The sequence below is a fragment of the Bufo gargarizans genome, chromosome 6 (assembly GCF_014858855.1).
Source record: "Bufo gargarizans isolate SCDJY-AF-19 chromosome 6, ASM1485885v1, whole genome shotgun sequence".
NCBI classification, from domain to species: Eukaryota; Metazoa; Chordata; class Amphibia; order Anura; family Bufonidae; genus Bufo; species Bufo gargarizans.
In genome coordinates, this window is record NC_058085.1 from 306387433 (window position 1) to 306406193 (window position 18761).

General features: G+C 46.6%; 1 protein-coding gene across 2 annotated transcripts in view; it reads left to right on the forward strand.

Annotated features, from left to right (window-relative positions):
* Positions 1–18761, forward strand: part of A1CF (APOBEC1 complementation factor) — a 92686-nt gene that overhangs the window by 44119 nt on the left and 29806 nt on the right. For both annotated transcript variants that reach the window (XM_044299812.1, XM_044299813.1), the window contains exon 6: positions 6382–6546. In XM_044299812.1, coding sequence (XP_044155747.1) covers positions 6382–6546 — 165 coding nt within the window. The remainder of the gene's footprint in view (positions 1–6381; positions 6547–18761) is intronic.

The following is an 18761-nucleotide window of genomic DNA, read 5'->3' on the forward strand; positions in this document are numbered from 1 at the left end:
TGCTTAACTACTGTGAGGGGGCACACATCTGTACAAAACTACTCTGAAGGTTGTACAATGAGGGCAGCTGTCATGTGTATAGATGTAGCAGAGCTGGGTGTGCTGGGGCAGCTATCATATATAGAGATATAGCAGAGCTGAGTGCGCTGGGGCAGCTGTCATGTGGATGAATGTACACTAGATATCAAAGCTATAAACGAGTCTACAGTAGAAGTCTCATATTTTTCAGGCAGTGGCCATACAGCTCTTATAGCTGTGTGGTTAAGTGCCTTGCCTCTGATACTGTCATGGTCTTACCTTCTTGCTGTTCTCCTTCGTTTGACATGTGCTGGCGGCCATCTTGGTTTCTGGGTTTCTTGTAGCCTCCCACCCTGCGGCTTCTCCTTCCCACTGGGAGGAGCTGGATGCCTAGCTCATATATATAGGAGGTCTGTGGCTTCAGTTCCTTGCTTGGTCCTCCTGTGTTCACATGCTTCTAAGACTGCTGCTGCTTCTGGTTCCTGATCCTGGCTTCGTCTGACTACCCTGCTGGTTCCTGATCCAGGCTTCGTCTGATTACCCTGCTGGTTCCTGATCCAGGCTTCGTCTGACTACCCTGCTGGTTCCTGATCCAGGCTTCGTCTGACTACCCTTCTGGTTCCTGCCCTCTGGCTTCGCAAGACCCTGCTTCGGTTTAGCCATCCGTTTGGACTTTTGCCTTACAGCTTGATTTTCAATAAAGCCTTCTTATTTCCACTTATCTCTTGTTGTACGTCTGGTTCATGGTTCCATGACAGATACAGAAGGTCGTGGGTTTCAGTCCCAGCAGAAACTTTTCTAAAATACACAAGCACTGACTCCATATATGGACATACAGGCCGGAAGAGGCTGCATCGCATCGTTGACATGGAGGTAAGTATAAGTGTTTGTTTTTTTTTAAATACCCGACTGTTACTGCAACATGGGGGGAGCAAGAGGCACTTGATACCGGCACATGAGGGGGTTTGGCACCTGATACTGGCACATAGGTGGGTTGGCACTATGATACTGGCACATGGTTGGAAAGAAGAGAGGCACTTGATACTGGCACATGGGGAGATGGCACTATGATACTGGCACATATGGGGGGGAGGAGAGAGGCACTTAATACTGGCACATTGGGGAACGATGGCACTATGATACTAGCACATGGGGGGTGGGTGGGAAGGAGAGAGGCACTTGATACTGGCACATTGGGGGGAGATGGCACTATGATACTGGCACATGGGGGGTGGGTGGAAAGGAGAGAGGCACTTGATACTGGCGCATTGAGGGGGGCTACTGGCACATTATAGGAGGCTACTGGCTCATGAGGGGGACTACTGGCACATAAGGGGGACTACTGGCACATAAGGGGGGCTACTGGCACATAGTGGGAGCTACTGGCACATAGGGGGAGCTACTGGCACATAGGGGGAGCTACTAGCACATAGGGGGGGCTACTGGCACATAAGGGGGGCTACTGGCACATGATAGGAGGCTACTGGCACATAAGGGGGACTACTGGCACATAAGGGGGGCTACTGTCACATGATAGGAGGCTACTGGCACATGATAGGGGGGTGACTGGCACATAAGGGGGCTACTGGCACATGATGGTGGGGGGCTCTTATTACTGGCACATGATTGGGGGGCATCTATGGGGGCTCTTATTACTGGCACATGATTGGGGGCATCTATGGGGGCACATCTTACTGGCACATGATTAGGGGGCATCTATGGGGGCACTTATTACTGGCACATTATTGGGTGGCACTATAGGGGCATCTACTGAGGCTAAAAAGAAGGGGTATTTTATATGGGGGGCTCTGTATAGGGGCATTTTATACAGGGACACATTATGGTGGGTACTATGGGGAAGGGGGGAGAGGAGCACTATGGGGTCATCTACGGGGGCACTGAGAAGGGGTATTTTATATTGGCACATTATGGGAACATTAGCTCAACTGGGGCATTACAAGGGGGTATGTTTTGTACATTATAAGGATAATTATTTCTACTGGGGGGGCATTATGGTGGACTTTATTACTCCCCCATGGTATGACCCGCTAGTAGCAGCACCAGCCTCTCCCTGCTCTGCTATCCCTCTGCCCTTTTTCCAAATCCTTATTATGAAATCTTTCTTATTAGGATAAAGCACAACATCAGCTCCACTGAGCCCCCCAGCAAAGTGTTAAACTGGTGTCCGAGATCGCCACGGGCCAAGTCAAGTAACTGTAAGTTTTCATGTGGAGTATGTTTCTGTTATACACATGTAGCCTACACTGTGCCACACAATATACAGTATACCGCTATACTGTGCCACACAATATACAGTATACCGCTACACTGTGTAGGGGTTATACTGTTTATTGTACAGCATGGCACAGAGGTTATATTGTCCGGCATGGTGTAACCTCCATACATTATATGTACAGTATACAGTAATCCACCTTGCCATCTATGCTTTGAATCTGGTTTTATATGTTACTTGGTTTTTGTACATTTACTTGCGTGCGCTAGTTGAGACCTGCTATGATTGGGTTTTAGTTAGTTATTAAATGCTAACATGACAGTTTTTTGGTTTTGCACATTATTGATGATTGTATTTCATGACTACTCTTCTAAGGGTATTGCCTTGCTTTATACTGCAGTTCTCCTGTACCACTCTGCCTGCGACTTTTAGCAGTTTAAGCAGTAATTTATGATATTTTTTTGCTCTCAATAAATCTTGTGTTAAGCATAAAAAAATATATATAAAAAAAATATGGTGAGACGGTTGCAAGTACTCTTCTGATATGATTTCATCGAGCAGTTTTGATGGGGGGGTCGAAACTCTATGATCCCCTCTTGAATCTGTCTCCCTCAGCACGGAGAGACTATGCTGTGGATGAATGCTTCTATCCAGTGGCGTAGGTAGAGTGTTATGGGCCCCAGTGCAAACTGGGGCCCAGCAGATTTTCTTACTAAGGGCTCTTTTCCGTGCGGCTAGTCTGCTGCGTGAATGACAGCCAAGCCCCTCTCCGGACAGCAGAGACAGGGAGCAGTAACATGATTAATAATGCTCTTTGCCTCCCTGTGATTTTGTAGCAAAACGATCATAGAGAGGCAAAGAGCATTATCAATCATGTTACTGCTCCGTGTCTCTGCTGTCCGGAGAGGGGCTTGGTTTTCTTTCACGCAGCGGATTACCCGCATGGGATACGCTCGTGTTAAAGAACCCTAAGCCCAAAGCATGGCTACACTCACCCAGTTCTAATAAAATCTGGTCCTACCTCATCCTGGGTGTCGCTGGCGTCGGTGTGATGTCCGCTGGATCCAGAACAAGGTTCATGTGGTGATAGAGAAAAAGAATAATCACATAAGGAAGGGATGGTGACTGCCCCTGTGAAATCACCAGCAGGGGGCGCTGTGCTGGCCTGTAAGACTGAGCCATGCCCATGTATAGCAGGGTAATCTAAGACATTTCCCCTAAGTGCTACCACACAGCCACCTTGTGGCCTTTCACAGTAATTAAGCCCACCTTGTGGTCCCTTCACAAAAGTTATGTCCTTCTTGTGGCCCCTCACAGCAGTTATGCCCACCTTTGTTCCTGTCACAGTAGTTATGCCCAGATATGTGCCCCCTAACAGTAGTTATGCCAAATATGTGCCCCCTCACGGTATTTATGTCAGATATGTGCCCCCTCACAGTAGTTATGCCCAGATATGTGCCCCCTCACAGTAGTTATGCCCAGAAATGTGCCCCCTCACAGTAATTATGCCCAGATATGTGCCCCTCACAGTGGTTATGCCCAGATATGTGCCCGCTCACAGTGGATATGTCCAGATATGTGCCCGCTCACAGTAGTTAGACCCAGATATGTTCCCCCTCACAGTAGTTATGGCCAGATATGTGCCCACTCACAGTAGTTATGCCAGATTATGTGCTCCTCACAGTAGTTATGACCAGACATAACAGTGGTTATGCCAGATTATGTGCCCCTCACATTAAATATGCCCACATATGTGCCCCTCACAGTGGTTATGCCAGAATATGTGCCCCCCCTCACAGTAGTTATGCCTTCATATGTGCCCTCTCATAGTTATGCCTTTATATGTGCCCCCTCACAGTAGTTATGCCAGATATGTGCCCCTCTACAGTGGTTATGCCAGATTATGTGCCCCTCACATTAGATATGCCCACATATGTGCCCCTCACAGTGGTTATACCAGATTATGTGCCCCCCGTCACAGTAGTTGATATATGTGCCCCCTCATAGTTATGCCTTTATATGTGCCCCCCTCACAGTAGTTAAGGCAGATTAGGTGCCCCCTCAGCAGTAGAGATGCCCACTTTTGTGCCCCCTCACTCTAGTTGTGCCCATCAACCCCCCCACCCCCTTCCCCTTTGCCCCCAGTCTGCAGTGTTAGGAAAAGAAAAAAAAGACACATACTTACCCTCTTCCCTGATGTTGCGCTGCCACACTCACATCGCCCTGCTGGCTGTACTGAAGGCAGTTTCCCGGGCCTTCAGAGCTCCTCCCACAGCCAGTAGCGCGATGTGCGACCAGGAGAGGGAGCGCTAGAGCTCCTGCTTCACTGATGATCTGGAGACAGCCCGGCAGTGACAAGAACTGCCGGGCCAAGTCCGAGTGTATGTGAGTGAGTGCGCGCGTCCCCCCTCTTCCTCCTCCCCCCCTCTGCGCAAACCTCCCCCACCTTGGCTCATATTAAACATGTAATGGAGCGCCCTGATGGGGGCCCGGCATTGTCACTGTACTTCATGCCAGGCCCCGTCACAGCGCTTCATTATATGTTAGTACAGCGGGCCCTCCCCCCGCCAGACCCGATCGCAGTCGCACCCCCTGCGAACGCGATTGTTACGCCCCTGCTTCTATCTCTTCATTTCAGTGATGGTGGGGGTTTCAGCAGTCAAATGCCCACCAATTAAAACCTATGATATGTCACTATGACATATGAAAGTTTATTTATTTATTGCAGGTACACTATTACTATTGCATTTAAAAGTGGATTGTCTGAAGCAGAAACTTTTTAAAGATTTACTTTTCCAGTTTGGCTTTATATGCCAGGATTATTGAAAATTGTAAATTGAAGACTTTTTTATCTATTTATTTCACTTTTATATAACACTAGCTGAAGGACTCGGCTTCGCTCGGGTATATTTAATCTATTTCATTTAATGTTTGTGTGTGTCGTTAAAAGATATCGACACTATCCACTATAACAGTGACATCTACAGCACCCCGCCCCCAAAACAGTGACCTCCACAGCCCCCACCCCTTAACACCGACCCCCCCACAGTCCTCCATTCCTTTAAAATTGAACCTCCACAGCAGCTCACCCCCTTAACTTTGACCTTTACAGCTTTCCCCTTTAACAGTGACTTTCACAGCACACCACCCCCTTGACAGTGACCTCCACAGGGGACCGCTCCCTTAACAGTGGCCTTTACAGCAATCTGCCCCTTAACACTGACCTCCATAATGGACCATCCACTTAACTGTGACCTCCACAGCAGCCTGCCCCTAGGGTGGCCAGAGGTCCAGTTTTAGGCCGGACAGTCCGGCTTTCAGACTCCCTGTCCTCCGTCTGGCACAGGGTCTGGACGGACACAGGGATGTCCTTTTGAGCTGCAGGAAGAAAGTCCCCCTCCCTCCCACCCCTGCAGCTGACAGAAGTTGATTTGTAACTTCATTTTTTCAATCCCTGTCGGCTGAAGAGGGGGGGGGGCCTAAGCAGATCTGGGCGTGGCTTAGCTGCACCTAGAAGTTGATTTTTAACTTCATTTTTTCAATCCCCGTCGGCTGAGGAGTTGGAGGGCGTGGCCTAACTGTACCGGGGCGTGGATTAACTGGACCTGGGGGCGGGGTTTTAAGTCTTTTGAGGGTGGACACATTGTGGCAGGGGGCGTGTCTGGGCTCCGTACTGCAAGAGTGACGCCCCTCTGGGCATCTTACTGGCTCATTTGCATACTAAATAAACTGGATTTTCAGAGGATAAAACATCTATTGCTGGAACAAAGGCACTTCTTGAAATAAGGTACTAAGTGCTATTAGGCCATGGCTTTACTTCAATAGCGATTATCCTGGTGACAGATTTCCTTTAAAGCTCTCCTACAGCAGTGAAGATAAACTGTGTATATGGAGGCTAACGGCTTGCGAGCTTCTATTGGCTAATGCATTCTTTGTCTCATATCTCAGAAACGGTACCTCCTAGAGAGCTGAAACCTGGTCTAAAACCTCCCCGGACACCTGGTGTACCTGTGTGCCAAATTTTGTGATTGTAAATGCGACAGTGTGGATTCCTTTAGCGGACATACATATATACATGCACTCAGCTTTATATATTAGATGTACATACTTTTTATGCTATCATCTTCCAGGACGAATTCAGTTATGGGGTCATCCAATTGCAGTGGACTGGGCAGAGCCAGAAGTTGAAGTTGATGAAGATACAATGTCATCAGTTAAGATTTTATATGTCCGAAATCTTATGCTCACAACAACAGAAGAGGCAATAGAGAAAGAATTCAATAACATCAAACCAGGTAATGTACTTTCTGTAGGAATAGTCCTATAATTGCCTGCACATAACCGTATCTATTAAAAGAGCAGACCAATGTTTATTAGTTCTATTAGCAAATCCAATCTCCACTTGAATATCTTCAGATGTTCAAGGCTATGAGATATTCTGACATGGACTATAAGAGCTGGGTGGAGCGTTCACTATTTCTGTGTGGGATATACATATTTTGTAAAGCTCAAAAGTGAATTTCCGTGGTCTTATGGTACTTTCACACTAGAGTTGTTTGGCAACGGAACTGCCTGCTGGATCCGGCAAACCATATGCAAACGGAAATATGTATTAAATTTTTTTCAAAGATCAAAACCAAAAATAGCTCCCCCTATGTCCCGACGCATGTGCAGACTGGAAAACCGGATCCGGCAATCCTGAAATTTCCGGAACACTTGGTGCCGGATTCGGCATTAATATATCTCTATGGGAAATAATGCCAGGCCCGGCAAGTGCAGTAGTGTACCAGGATTTTGTCCGGTCAAATACCGTACAAGGGATGAAACGGAAGACATTTCCATTCAGAATGCATTAGGACAAAACCGTTTTTTTTCTGGTATTGAAACCCTTTACCGGATTTCAATATCGGAAAAGAATAACACTAGTGTGATAGTAGCCTTAGTAGTAGTTGACTTCTATGATGAATTTTGTTACAATATTGCTATTGAAGATTCCCATAAAAAGGGAACAAACTTTATTCTCTATTCTTAGGGGTTCTCCAGGATTTACCAACTGATGCCCTATCCGTAGGATAGATAGGTCATCAATATAAGATCATCAGGAGTCTGACACCCTGCACCCCTACTGATCAACTGTTTGAAGGTATCTCTTGGCAGAAATATGTAACGTGACTACACAGCTTCCTCCATTGTGTAGCGGGTAGAGCTGGTTACTGCAGCGCTCTCTCTCATTGAAGTGAATGGGAGCAGGGCTGCAGTACCCAAGTCCATCTACCACACTGTAGACTGAGCTGGGTAGTTCTGACTCCTATTTTTGGGTGCTAGAGCTACTCCCGGGGTGTCAAACCCTGTTGATCTGATATTGATAATCTATCCTAGGGAAAAATCGTCAATTGTTAAATTCCAGAGAAGCCTTTAACAGCAGTAATTTTCATTCAATAACATGGGAATATTTAAAGTGTACCTAAACTTTTGCATATACCTAATTAAAAACTATTGCAAATGTCAGAAAATGAAATTCTAATATACTTTATTTTTTGTTTTTTACATTTTCCATGTAAAACAGGTGCCTGAAGTTCAGGTGTAGTAAATGACCCCCTTTATTTTTTTTATTTTCCTTCTCTGAAGCTTTCTTGATGCAGAGCTTTAAGGAGTAAGCACATGTAGCTCCTCTCACCTTCCCAGCCAACACACTACACTGAACTAGGGCAGACCTAAGTCTATCACATCGCTTCCTAAAGGGTATTGTTAACCCTGACTGATCCATACAGAGCTATACTGGGTTATACAATATATCAGAACATCATACAACAGGAAACAAGAAGAACTACTTCATCTGTACCTGCCCTGCTCTGCTAAAGCCTGGCATAGAACAACCAATTTGCGATGGCAGGCTTTAGTGGTGCAGGCACAGGCAGGAGCAGCAATGTGCTATGCAGAACATCTGCCTGCGTTCGCTCTGCTAAACACCTTGTATACCACATCGGTCCAGACTTTTAGCAGAGCGAGCACTAGCAGGAGCTCTGCAACGTACAACACTGCTCCTGCCAGACATTTACAATAGGTTTTAATAATGTACACTCACCAAAAGAATTATTAGGAACACCTGTTCTATTTCTCATTAATGCGATTATCTAGTCAACCAATCACATGGCAGTTGCTTCAATGCATGTAGGGTTGTGGTCCTGGTCAAAACAATCTCCTGAACTCCAAACTGAAGGTCAGAATGGGAAAGAAAGGTGATTTAAGCAATTTTGAGTGTGGCATGGTTGTTGGTGCCAGACGGGTCGGTCTGAGTATTTCACAATCTGCTCAGTTACTGGGGTTTTCACGCACAACCATTTCTAGGGTTTACAAAGAATGGTGTGAAAAGGGAAAAACATCCAGTATGCGGCAGTCCTGTGGGCGAAAATGCCTTGTGGATGCTAGAGGTCAGAGGAGAATGGGCCGACTGATTCAAGCTGATAGAAGAGCAACGTTTACTGAAATAACCACTCGTTACAACCGAGATATGCAGCAAAGCACAACCTTGAGGCGGATGGGCTACAACAGCAGAAGACCCCACCGGGTACCACTCATCTCCACTACAAATAGGAAAAAGAGGCTACAATTTGCACGAGCTCACCAAAATTGGACTGTTGAAGACTGGAAAAATGTTGCCTGGTCTGATGAGTCTCGATTTCTGTTGAGACATTCAAATGGTAGAGTCCGAATTTGGCATAAACAGAATGAGAACATGTATCCATCATGCCTTGTTACAACTGTACAGGCTGGTGGTGGTGGTGTAATGGTGTGGGGATGGTTTCTGGGCACACTTTAGGCCCCTTAGTGCCAATTGGCCATCGTTTAAATGCCACAGGCTACCTGAGCATTGTTTCTGACCATGTCCATCCCTTCATGACCACCATGTACCCACACTCTGATGGCTACTTCCAGCAGGATAATGCACCATGTCACAAAGCTCGAATCATTTCAAATTGGTTTCTTGAACATGACAATGAGTTCACTGTACTAAAATGGCCCCCACAGTCACCAGATCTCAACCCAATAGAGCATCTTTGGGATGTGGTGGAACAGGAGCTTCGTGCCCTGGATGTGCATCCCTCAAATCTCCATCAACTCCAAGATGCTATCCTATCAATATGGGCCAACATTTCTAAAGAATGCTATCAGCACCTTGTTGAATCAATGCCACGTAGAATTAAGGCAGTTCTGAAGGCAAAAGGGGGTCCAACACCGTATTAGTATGGTGTTCCTAATAATTCTTTAGGTAAGTGTATATACAAACGTTTAGGTGAAATTTAAAATGTAACTGTCATATTTTATTTGCAAGTTTATTAGAGCTAGGCATGTATACCTGAGTTAGGTCTCATGCACACAAACATATTTTCTTTTTGCTTCCATTCCGTTTCCGTATTTCCGTGTTTCCGTTCTGAAAAAAAATAGTGCGTGTCCTATTATTGTCCACAAATCACGGTCCGAGGCCCCATTCAAGTCAATGGGTCTGCAAAAAATACAAAACGCACACGGAACACATCTGTATGTCATCCGTATTTCATCTGCATTTTGCAGATCCATACTGTAGTAATGCTATGCCCAGCCCAAATTGCTCATGTGTTTGGTGATTAATAAATTACTGTTTCCGTTTCCAATCCGCAAAAAACGGATCACATACGGAAACCATACGGATTTGTTTTGTGGAATAACGGAACGGTAGAGGACTTAAATCAGAGAAAAAAAAACTCATATACGGAACGGATCCGTGAAAAACGGACCGCAAAACAACAACGGTCGTGTGCATGAGCCCTTAGTCTGTCAAAAGATCTGTAATTACCTTTTAATAACAGCTTTCATTAATGTCCTCTGTCCCTTTCCACTGCTCCCTTAAAAGACCATTGCTACAGTAGTGTAGGGCGAGCAGGCTCGGTCGAACACCATTTTGACTTGAGCATCGTGATGCTCGGCGCATGATAAATATCTTTGACATTCAGTGTCATTTTTTGTGCCGCTGGTGACAGCGACATTACCTGCGCTACATCTCCTGTATAAGCATGCGTTTTTGAGGGACCCAGGGATTGCACCTCTTCAATCTCGAAGCATCCAAGATTTAAGACGCAAGTAAATCAGGTCCCACTGCCACCAAACTAAAGTCTCCTGTGGGATGTCAGAAAATATACATATAGTGAAGCACTGCAGATCATCAAAAATTCCTTGTGTGGCTGTACTGTAAGATGGAGAAACAGCCACTGATTCTTGAATGCTGTTTCTGAGACTGTCATTCTGTTTTCTGCCACAAGAGGCTGCTGTTTCCCTAAACAGCGAAGTTACTGCCTGATATGTAAAACAGATGATGACTCATGATGATGACTCATGCTGCTGTGTGCCAGACTGAGCAGGAAATGGTGACATGAGGAGACATGCTTGTGCTGAGTCTGAATACAGGATCCAGTGCCATCCTCAGGTCTGTGGGACTTGGAGTGGTCAAAGTGACTGTCAGAAGTGACTGATGCCTGTCAGCAATGCAGATGTTGCCAAGGGAGAAAGGATCGGTTCCCGGAAGGTCATTTGGACCGTGGAATGTGGTTACAGACCCTGTGAGGCCTCATGGTGGATGGAAGGATGTGTGAGTTGGTGTAAGTCCCCATCGGATAAGGACCAGGCCAGGGTCAGCGATCCAGAAGGCTTCCCAGAGAGAGAGAGGTTTGGGTCCTGGAAGGCTGGAAGAGCCGTGGAACTGTTGGAGCTACCAGGAGAGGTGGAGTTGCTCAACTTGGAGAAGAATTAGTCTGCCATTTTGTGAGCTGCATGAGAGAACCGTGTGGATCCGGATTCTGTTCGCAGGAATGAGTATCGGCGTCAGCAAGCTGATCGGAACAGAGGGTCAGAGTACAGGTTCTGCAGGGTCACATGTTGTAGCAGGGATTTGCTGTCTGTCTGGAGCAACCAGTAAAACATAGGACATACCCAGGTCAGTGACTTAGCGGCACGGTTATTGACTTGCAGGCTCTGCCGTGTGCGCCAGCGGTCAGGTCCGTTACCCTGCGGCACAGTATCGACTTGCGGGCTCTGCTGTGTACGCCGCTTTGGATACGGTTGTTCATTTGGACTGGTACCGTGACTCTGAGCCTGGGGTATAGGGTATTCTGGACACTCCACTGTTGCTACACTACAAGTCTACTCCAGCGTCCAGGCTGGGAGTATTCAGGGCACGTGAACAGTGGGACATAGTTACAGAGAGTATATATATATATATATATATATACTCTCTGTAACTAGTGTTATTGTTATTTCTGTTAATACTACTGTTCAGTAAAGTTACTGTTTTTGCATCAGGAGCTGGTGTCCGTGTCGCTTTCCTTATTCCATGACTTCGCTGTATCCTGGGGGTCCCTCCCCGGTTCACAGTCTCACAGTACTCACAAGCGCAGCTTGACATATAGGCACATCATAAAGCTCCATGGCTCCCCTTTTTTCCAAATGTCTTCACCACCACTAAAATATAGGATGACTCCAATAGTGAAGCACCGCTAACAAGATCGCCGTAAAAAAGTTTTTACCAAACATGAGATAAAACAAGCAGTCAAGGCTGTCTTTACAACTCTCCCCGACCCGGGTTTCGCTCCACGCTTCGTCAGGGGCGTCCGTTGCTTGTGTCTTAAATCTTGGATGCTTCGAGATTGAAGAAGTGCAAACTTCTGGATAGGGAACGCGCGGTCCCTCAAAAACGGATGGTCTGAACTGTGATCTGTACCCACTTCACATTTGGGAATCGCTCTGACATACCATTGCAATAAGTATTGGAACTCTTGTTTCTTCATCTCCTGTGTAACATTTGCGCATGACAAATATCAGTGACATTCAGTGTCATTTTTTCACCGCTGGTGACAGCAACATAACTTGCGCTACATCTCCTGTTTAACGTGTGCGCATCCTAAATATCTGTGACATTCAGTTAAATTTTTTCGCCGCTGGTGACAGCGACATTACCTGCGCTACATCTCCTGTGTAACGTTTGCGCATCCTAAATATCTGTGACTTTCAATGCAATTTATTTGCGCATACACTTACAAAACCTGAGCTTCTGTACGTGTGACATACTTGCAAGCATATATGCCATTTAATTTACTCAAGGCGTGCAGTAAGGGATTGGGAAGTGGCCGTGCTGCTGATGGTGCACGCAGAGGCCGTGTCCGTGGGCACGGTAAAACTGCGCCTGCTGCCAGAGCACAAGAAACACACTCATCCAGGATACCTAGCTTCATGTCCCAGTTTGCAGGGCGGCGCAGAACACCACACTTGAAGTCACACCAGGTGGTCAGTTAGATTGCAGCAGATAATGCTTCCAGTCGGTTAAGCACCACCCTGTCTTCCATAAACTCCAGTCTCAGTAGCCAAGAGTCTGGTCAACGGAATCCTCATCCTGATCCTCCTTCCTCCCACCATGGAGAGTCTTGGCAAACAAGTGATCCCACATTCAGATATTCAGAGGAGCTCTTTTCATCACTATTCCTTGATTTGGCCCTCTCGCCAAGCCCTTTTGAAGAGGGACATGAGGAGATCTTGTGCACTAATTCCCAAACTCTTGAGACACAGTTGCCAATAAGTCAATGGCAATTAGTGTCTCAAGAGGCTCATGATGAGGATCAGACACAGTTGTCAATAAATGAGGTTCTTGTTAGGTCAACAAGTCAGGAGGATGACCAGAGTGAGGAAGTGGAAGAGGAGGTGGTGGACGATGAAATCATTGACCCAACCTAGGAAGGTGGCAAGCCGAGCGTGGACAGCAGTACAAAGGGGAGGGATCTGCAGCACCGCAAGAGGCAGGAAGCGGCAGTGGAGTGGCAAAAGGGAAAAGGCGGGCCACACCAAACAGGCCCGCAACTGTTTCCCAAAGCACCCCATTGTGGCAATTTTTCTTGCCAAGGGGTAGGTGTTCCACAGTCTTGCGCTTTTTTGAGGAAAGTGCGCACCATAAAAGAATTGTAATTTGTAACCTGTGCCGTACCAAGATGAGCAGGGGCGTGAACACTAGTAGCAACCTCAACACCACCAGCATGATCCGCCACATGGCATCAAAGCACCCTAGTAGGTGGGCTGAACGCCTGGGTCCACAATCAGTGTCTGCGGGTCACACCACTGCCTCCTCTTCCCCTGTGTTACGTGCTGGCCAATCCCCTGTATAAGACGCAGGCCCAGATGCCTCCCGCCCTGCACCTGGACCTTCGCAAGCACCATCATCTAGCAAATCCACATCTGTGTCCCAACACAGCGTACAGATGTCTATACCCTAGGACTTTGAACGAAAGCAACCCACCCACAGGCCATAGCACTAAATGCACACCTTTCCAAATTGCTGGCCCTGTAAATGATGCCATTTAGGCTTGTGGACACTGAGGCTTTCCGCAGCCTGATGGCGGTGGCCATCCCTCGATACTCAGTCCCCAGCCACCACTATTTTTCCCTGTGTGCAGTCCCCGTCTCACACCAGCATGTATCCCGTTACATCACCCGTGCCCTGACCAACGCAGTTATTGGAAAAATCCACTTAACGACTGACACATGGACAAGTGCTCTTGGCCAAGGACGCTACATTTCCCTGACAGCACACTGGGTGAACGTTGTGGAGGCCAGGTGCGAGTCGTATCCTGGGATGGCACAGGTGCTACCGACGCCAAGGATTGTTTCCATCAGGATTTCTGCCACCACCTACATTAGTGGCTGCAACTCCCCTTTCTCCTCCACCACCTCAACCTCCACTTCCACCTCAGAATTCTCATCTTACAGCACCAGTCATCCATCAGTCAGTAGCTTGAAGCAGTATGGCACTGCAGTGGGGAAGTGGCAAAAGGCCGTGCTCAAACTTTTTTGCTTAGGTCACAAACAGCACACCACCGCAGAGCTGTGGCAGGATATAGGGGACCAGATTGAGCTGTGGCTCTCGCCACTCAACCTATAACCAGGCATGGTTGTGTCTGATAATGGACGTAACTTGATGGCGGCTTTGGAGGTCGGCAAGCTTACACACATACCATTGCCTAGCCCACGTGTTCAACTTAGTGGCTCAGCGGTTTCTCAAAACCTTGCCCAATTTGCCTGAGCTACTGGTGAAGGTGCGCCTTGTGTGTGCCCATTTCCAAAAGTAATCTACAGCTGCTGCCGGTCTTGCAACGCTGCAGCAGCGCTTGCAATTGGCAGCTCACTGTTGTGCGACGTGAGCACGCGCTGGAACTCCACGGTCCACATGTTGGCCAGGCTTTGTGAGCAGCAGAGGGCAGTAGTGGAATATGCTGGCCTGCCCTGCCACCAGTGTTTTGTCAGAGCGGGTATTTAGTGCTGCTGGGGGCAAAATAACTGATAAGCGCTGTGGCGGAAATAACTTAACCACTGGGTTTTGGAGGAGCATATTTGCCAGCCTCTTGCCTCAGGATTATGGCCCATATACTAAAACTTTAAAGAAGGCAGACCGGCCGTACAGCCTAAATCTGTGGAACTGTTTTGGGCAGGAAAGCCATGCTTGCGGTCGCTCAAATGTGACTTCCATGTAATTCGGGAACCCCCGTTCAGATCTGGATGATTTCTGGATATGTATGCCCATCACTGGCAGAGCCCATTATGTTTTTTAATTGTACCGCAGGCCCTCTGTGTTTAATTATATCACAGGCAGAGGGGGGTTTGTGTACAATTGCTGGGAGTGTTTCCATACTGTAAATGCATGTGAATGGCTAATGCAAAAACTGTCTCAGTCTTCCACAAGGTCCCCAGGGGAGTGTCCCTTGCTGGAAGACCTGCATAAAAGGCTGACATGTAGCCCCATTAAAGTGTTCCTGAATCCTGTTTACCCTCAACATAGAGTCTCGTCTCATGTGTGTGGGGAAAAGGCTGCATCTACACTGGGGAATGCTATACGCTGTTTACTCCCCTGGCTATAATCCCTGAACTCTTTTAGGAGCTTGTTTCTGCATCGCAATCTGAAGGAGGATAGGGTCACCCACTGGAACCTGGAAACCTTGTTGTAGGTCCAGGGTTGATGGAAGACGGCCAAATACCAACCAAGCTACGGCGGTTCGTGGGGTCGGCAGTGCTTATGACGTCAAGCGGAGTGCTTGGAGCCCTCGGGAAGCATTAGGAGCATCCATCAATGGAGGTACCCAGTCGGGGTGCCAGGAGGTCCATTACAAGCGCATACGCCTGTCAACTGAAAATGCTGACAGGTTGACTCTTATCAAAATGAACAAGGCCTGGATTGCCCCTCACTTCTCTACTCCACCAGAGGAAAGTTGCTGAACATAAAGGCACTTTAAAGGTGGCTTTTATGGTGTATTGCATACACTGTATTCCCATGCACCACTTCCACCACAAAAAAGGGTATATGGTTAAATCTTCCTTTTCTCGTCCTCCTCCTCCTCCATCATATCAACATGCTTATTAGGCTGCCCTCACTCAGATCAACAGCAGGCCCTCGCCTCTAATGTATTAGAGGGTCAGCTCAGCAGAAGACTCTCCCCCCTAATGTTTTAGAGGGTCACCAGCAGGCCCTCGCCCATAATGTTTTAAATGGTCAGGTCAGAAGCAGGCCCTCGACCCTAATGTTTTAGATGGTCAGATCAGCAGCAGGCCCTCACCCCTAATGTTTTAGAGGGTCAGATCAGCAGCAGGCCCTTGCCCCTAATGTTTTAGAGGGTCACCAGCAGGCCCTTGCTCCTAATGTTTTTGAGGGTCACCAGCAGGCCAGCAATCATAATTTTTCAAGAGTGTGTATGATGCCCTCCTATATGTGTAATAAAGGGTGTTTTTGAGTGCTGGTTCCTTGTAATTTTTGGCAGCCCTTTCACTTCTTGCATAGGCTTTATGAGTGTAGGAGTCCAACTACCTGAACAATTGTACCACAATGTGAATGAGGCCATTCTTTATGTGAAATACAGGTTGTATCGGAGTGCCTCTTCCTTGTAGCTTATATACAAGTAAATATACAGGAAAGAATGTTTTCTAACAATTTCTCCTCTAAAATCAATTTTATCTTCAGTTTGGTGCGTATTATTGTCAGTCTGTAAACGTGGCGCACTACTTTGTTCCTAGCAGTGACCTGGGAGTGAAATATGCATGTAGACATGCTCCTGAACCATTTCAGTGATGTTTCCATCAATTTCTGACCTTTTCCTGTGAGCCAGACACCCTCCCATTTTCAGAGCAGGGGGTGCCTGGTTTAATGCTCTGGTTCTCCCATTGACTTCCAATGTGCTCAGGTGCTCTGTAGAGCACCCGAGCATCACAAAGTGTTCTACTCAAGCACTTTGGTGCTCGATCAACACTAACTGTTACTAGGGCTTGTCTGTCTTCCTTTTAGTATAAACAGAAGACAGAGGGGCGGTCCTTTACACTGCATGTCTGCATTAGGCTTCAGAGTTAGGAGGTGTGTCTCTTAGTAATCCAATCTGATTGGCTGGCAGGGAGCTGCTGGCTACAGCAAATGTGTATGGGAAGTGAGGGAAAGTAGTTTTAGCCTCAGAGAACTGGCACAGGAGCCATCTTGAGAAGGTTTTCATTGTGTAAATGTTTAAACAGCCGTAACTAAGGGAAAAACTCAAGGAAAACAGTGATATGTGAAGAAACTAAAGATTGCTTTATGCATAATGCTGCTATTTTAGTAACATATGCTAAAATAGATTTTTTTTTAATGAAAACATGCCAGTTACCCTTTAACCTAAAGTTATCCTCTTGATAATGTAGAAACTTTGAACTGTGAACCCTGAAACTTAAGAAATCCCTAGGTAATAAAATAGTTATTCACATGCTTCTCAAATCAACTAGTGAGATACCAGTCAAGTGAAGATCTTAGTGATTCCAAAATTCAAAGTCCTGTCCATATAACTATCCAAAGAGTTATTTTTACAGCCTCAAAAAGATAAATTTAGCAATAATTTATGTGTTAGACCCTGAGTAGCAACAAATAGAACACATTTTAAAGTACATTCAAGCCTAAGACAAGAGAGCTGGAAGGCAACAGTGCTAAACTCTAAGCCTCTATGCTGAACCACAACTAAGGCTACTTTCACACTGGCGTTTTGGCTTTCCGTTTGTGAGATCCGTTCAGGGCTCTCACAAGCAGCCCAAAACGGATCGGTTTTGCCCTAATGCATTCTGAATGGAAAAGGATCCGCTCAGAATGCATCAGTTTGCCTCAGTTTGCTTCTGTTCCGTCTCCATTCCGCTTTGCAGGCTGACACCAAACCATGAGTGTGAAAGTAGCCTAAAGGACTCTTGCACATGAAATATTTTCATTCCGTGTCCATTCCATCTTTTTTGTGGACCATATACGGAACCATTCATTTCAATGGGTAAGCAAAAAAAACTGTAGGTACTCCATGTGCATTCCATTTCCGTACTTCTGTTCCACAAAAAAATAGAAGATGTCCTATTATTATCCGCATTACGGACAAGGATAGGACTGTTCTATTAGGGGCCAGCTGTTCCATTCCGCAAAATACGGAATGCACACGGATGTCATCCGTATTTTTTACGGATCTATTTTTTGCGGACCACAAAATACATACGGTCGTGTGCATGATTCCAAAGGACTAGATCATAACCAAAACTTTAAGGGGGTTGTGCAGTGGGTACCTATGGATGATCTATCCTCAGGACAGGTCATCAATATCTGATGGGCAGGGACCCAACTCCTGGCACCTCCTGTTGTTTGAAGAGGAGGCAACGCTCGTACAAGCGCTGTTTGTTTTTCAGATTACATGGTGTGCTGTCTCAATTGCAGCAGGCGACTGCAGCAAGCGAGATGACATGACGTGTTATCTGAAGAGGAAGCGATGCTAAAAAAAAAACAGCTGATCGGTAGGGGGTGCCTGGAGTCGGACCCCTGCTGATTAGATATTGATGACCTATTCTGATGATAGGTCATCAATAGGTGCCCACTATACAACCCCAATAATATTAAGCATTAGCAATTTTCAATATTGCAACAAATATGGGGCTAATGTGGTTGTCTTGGGGTGGTCTTGGAATAAGCAATAATGGTATATCTGACCCTAAGCAATCAATAAGACTAAGTAGCATTGCCACTAGGTAGGCAAAGTGCCAGTTTGTCTCCAGATCATTCTGTTCAACTTTTTCTTGGCTGTTGCATGGTTGTCCATGAAGCCTGTGAGAGAAGGACAAATTTGTTGTAACGATTAATGAAGGTGACAGTTGTCCTAGCTATATGCAACGGTCACCTCCCCCCAGGGCCCTCTATGTGTCGTGTCCCAGGTGTCGGAAATCATGAGTGGTGTGTTGCGGCCTAAAATGTCTCTATATGTGTGTCACGGTGCTCCTATTGTGATACGGCTGGACCCCAGGCTTTGGCTCCGAAGCAATAAATGGGGAGAATAATTGAGGGATTGGAAATAACTTGAGTCCAGACCTTGAGATGAAGTTCAACAGCAGCTTTACTTGAATAAACGTTTCTTCCAACAGTTACAGGATTTGCCTTGGTTCCAAGCAGGCTTAAGCATTAAACTGG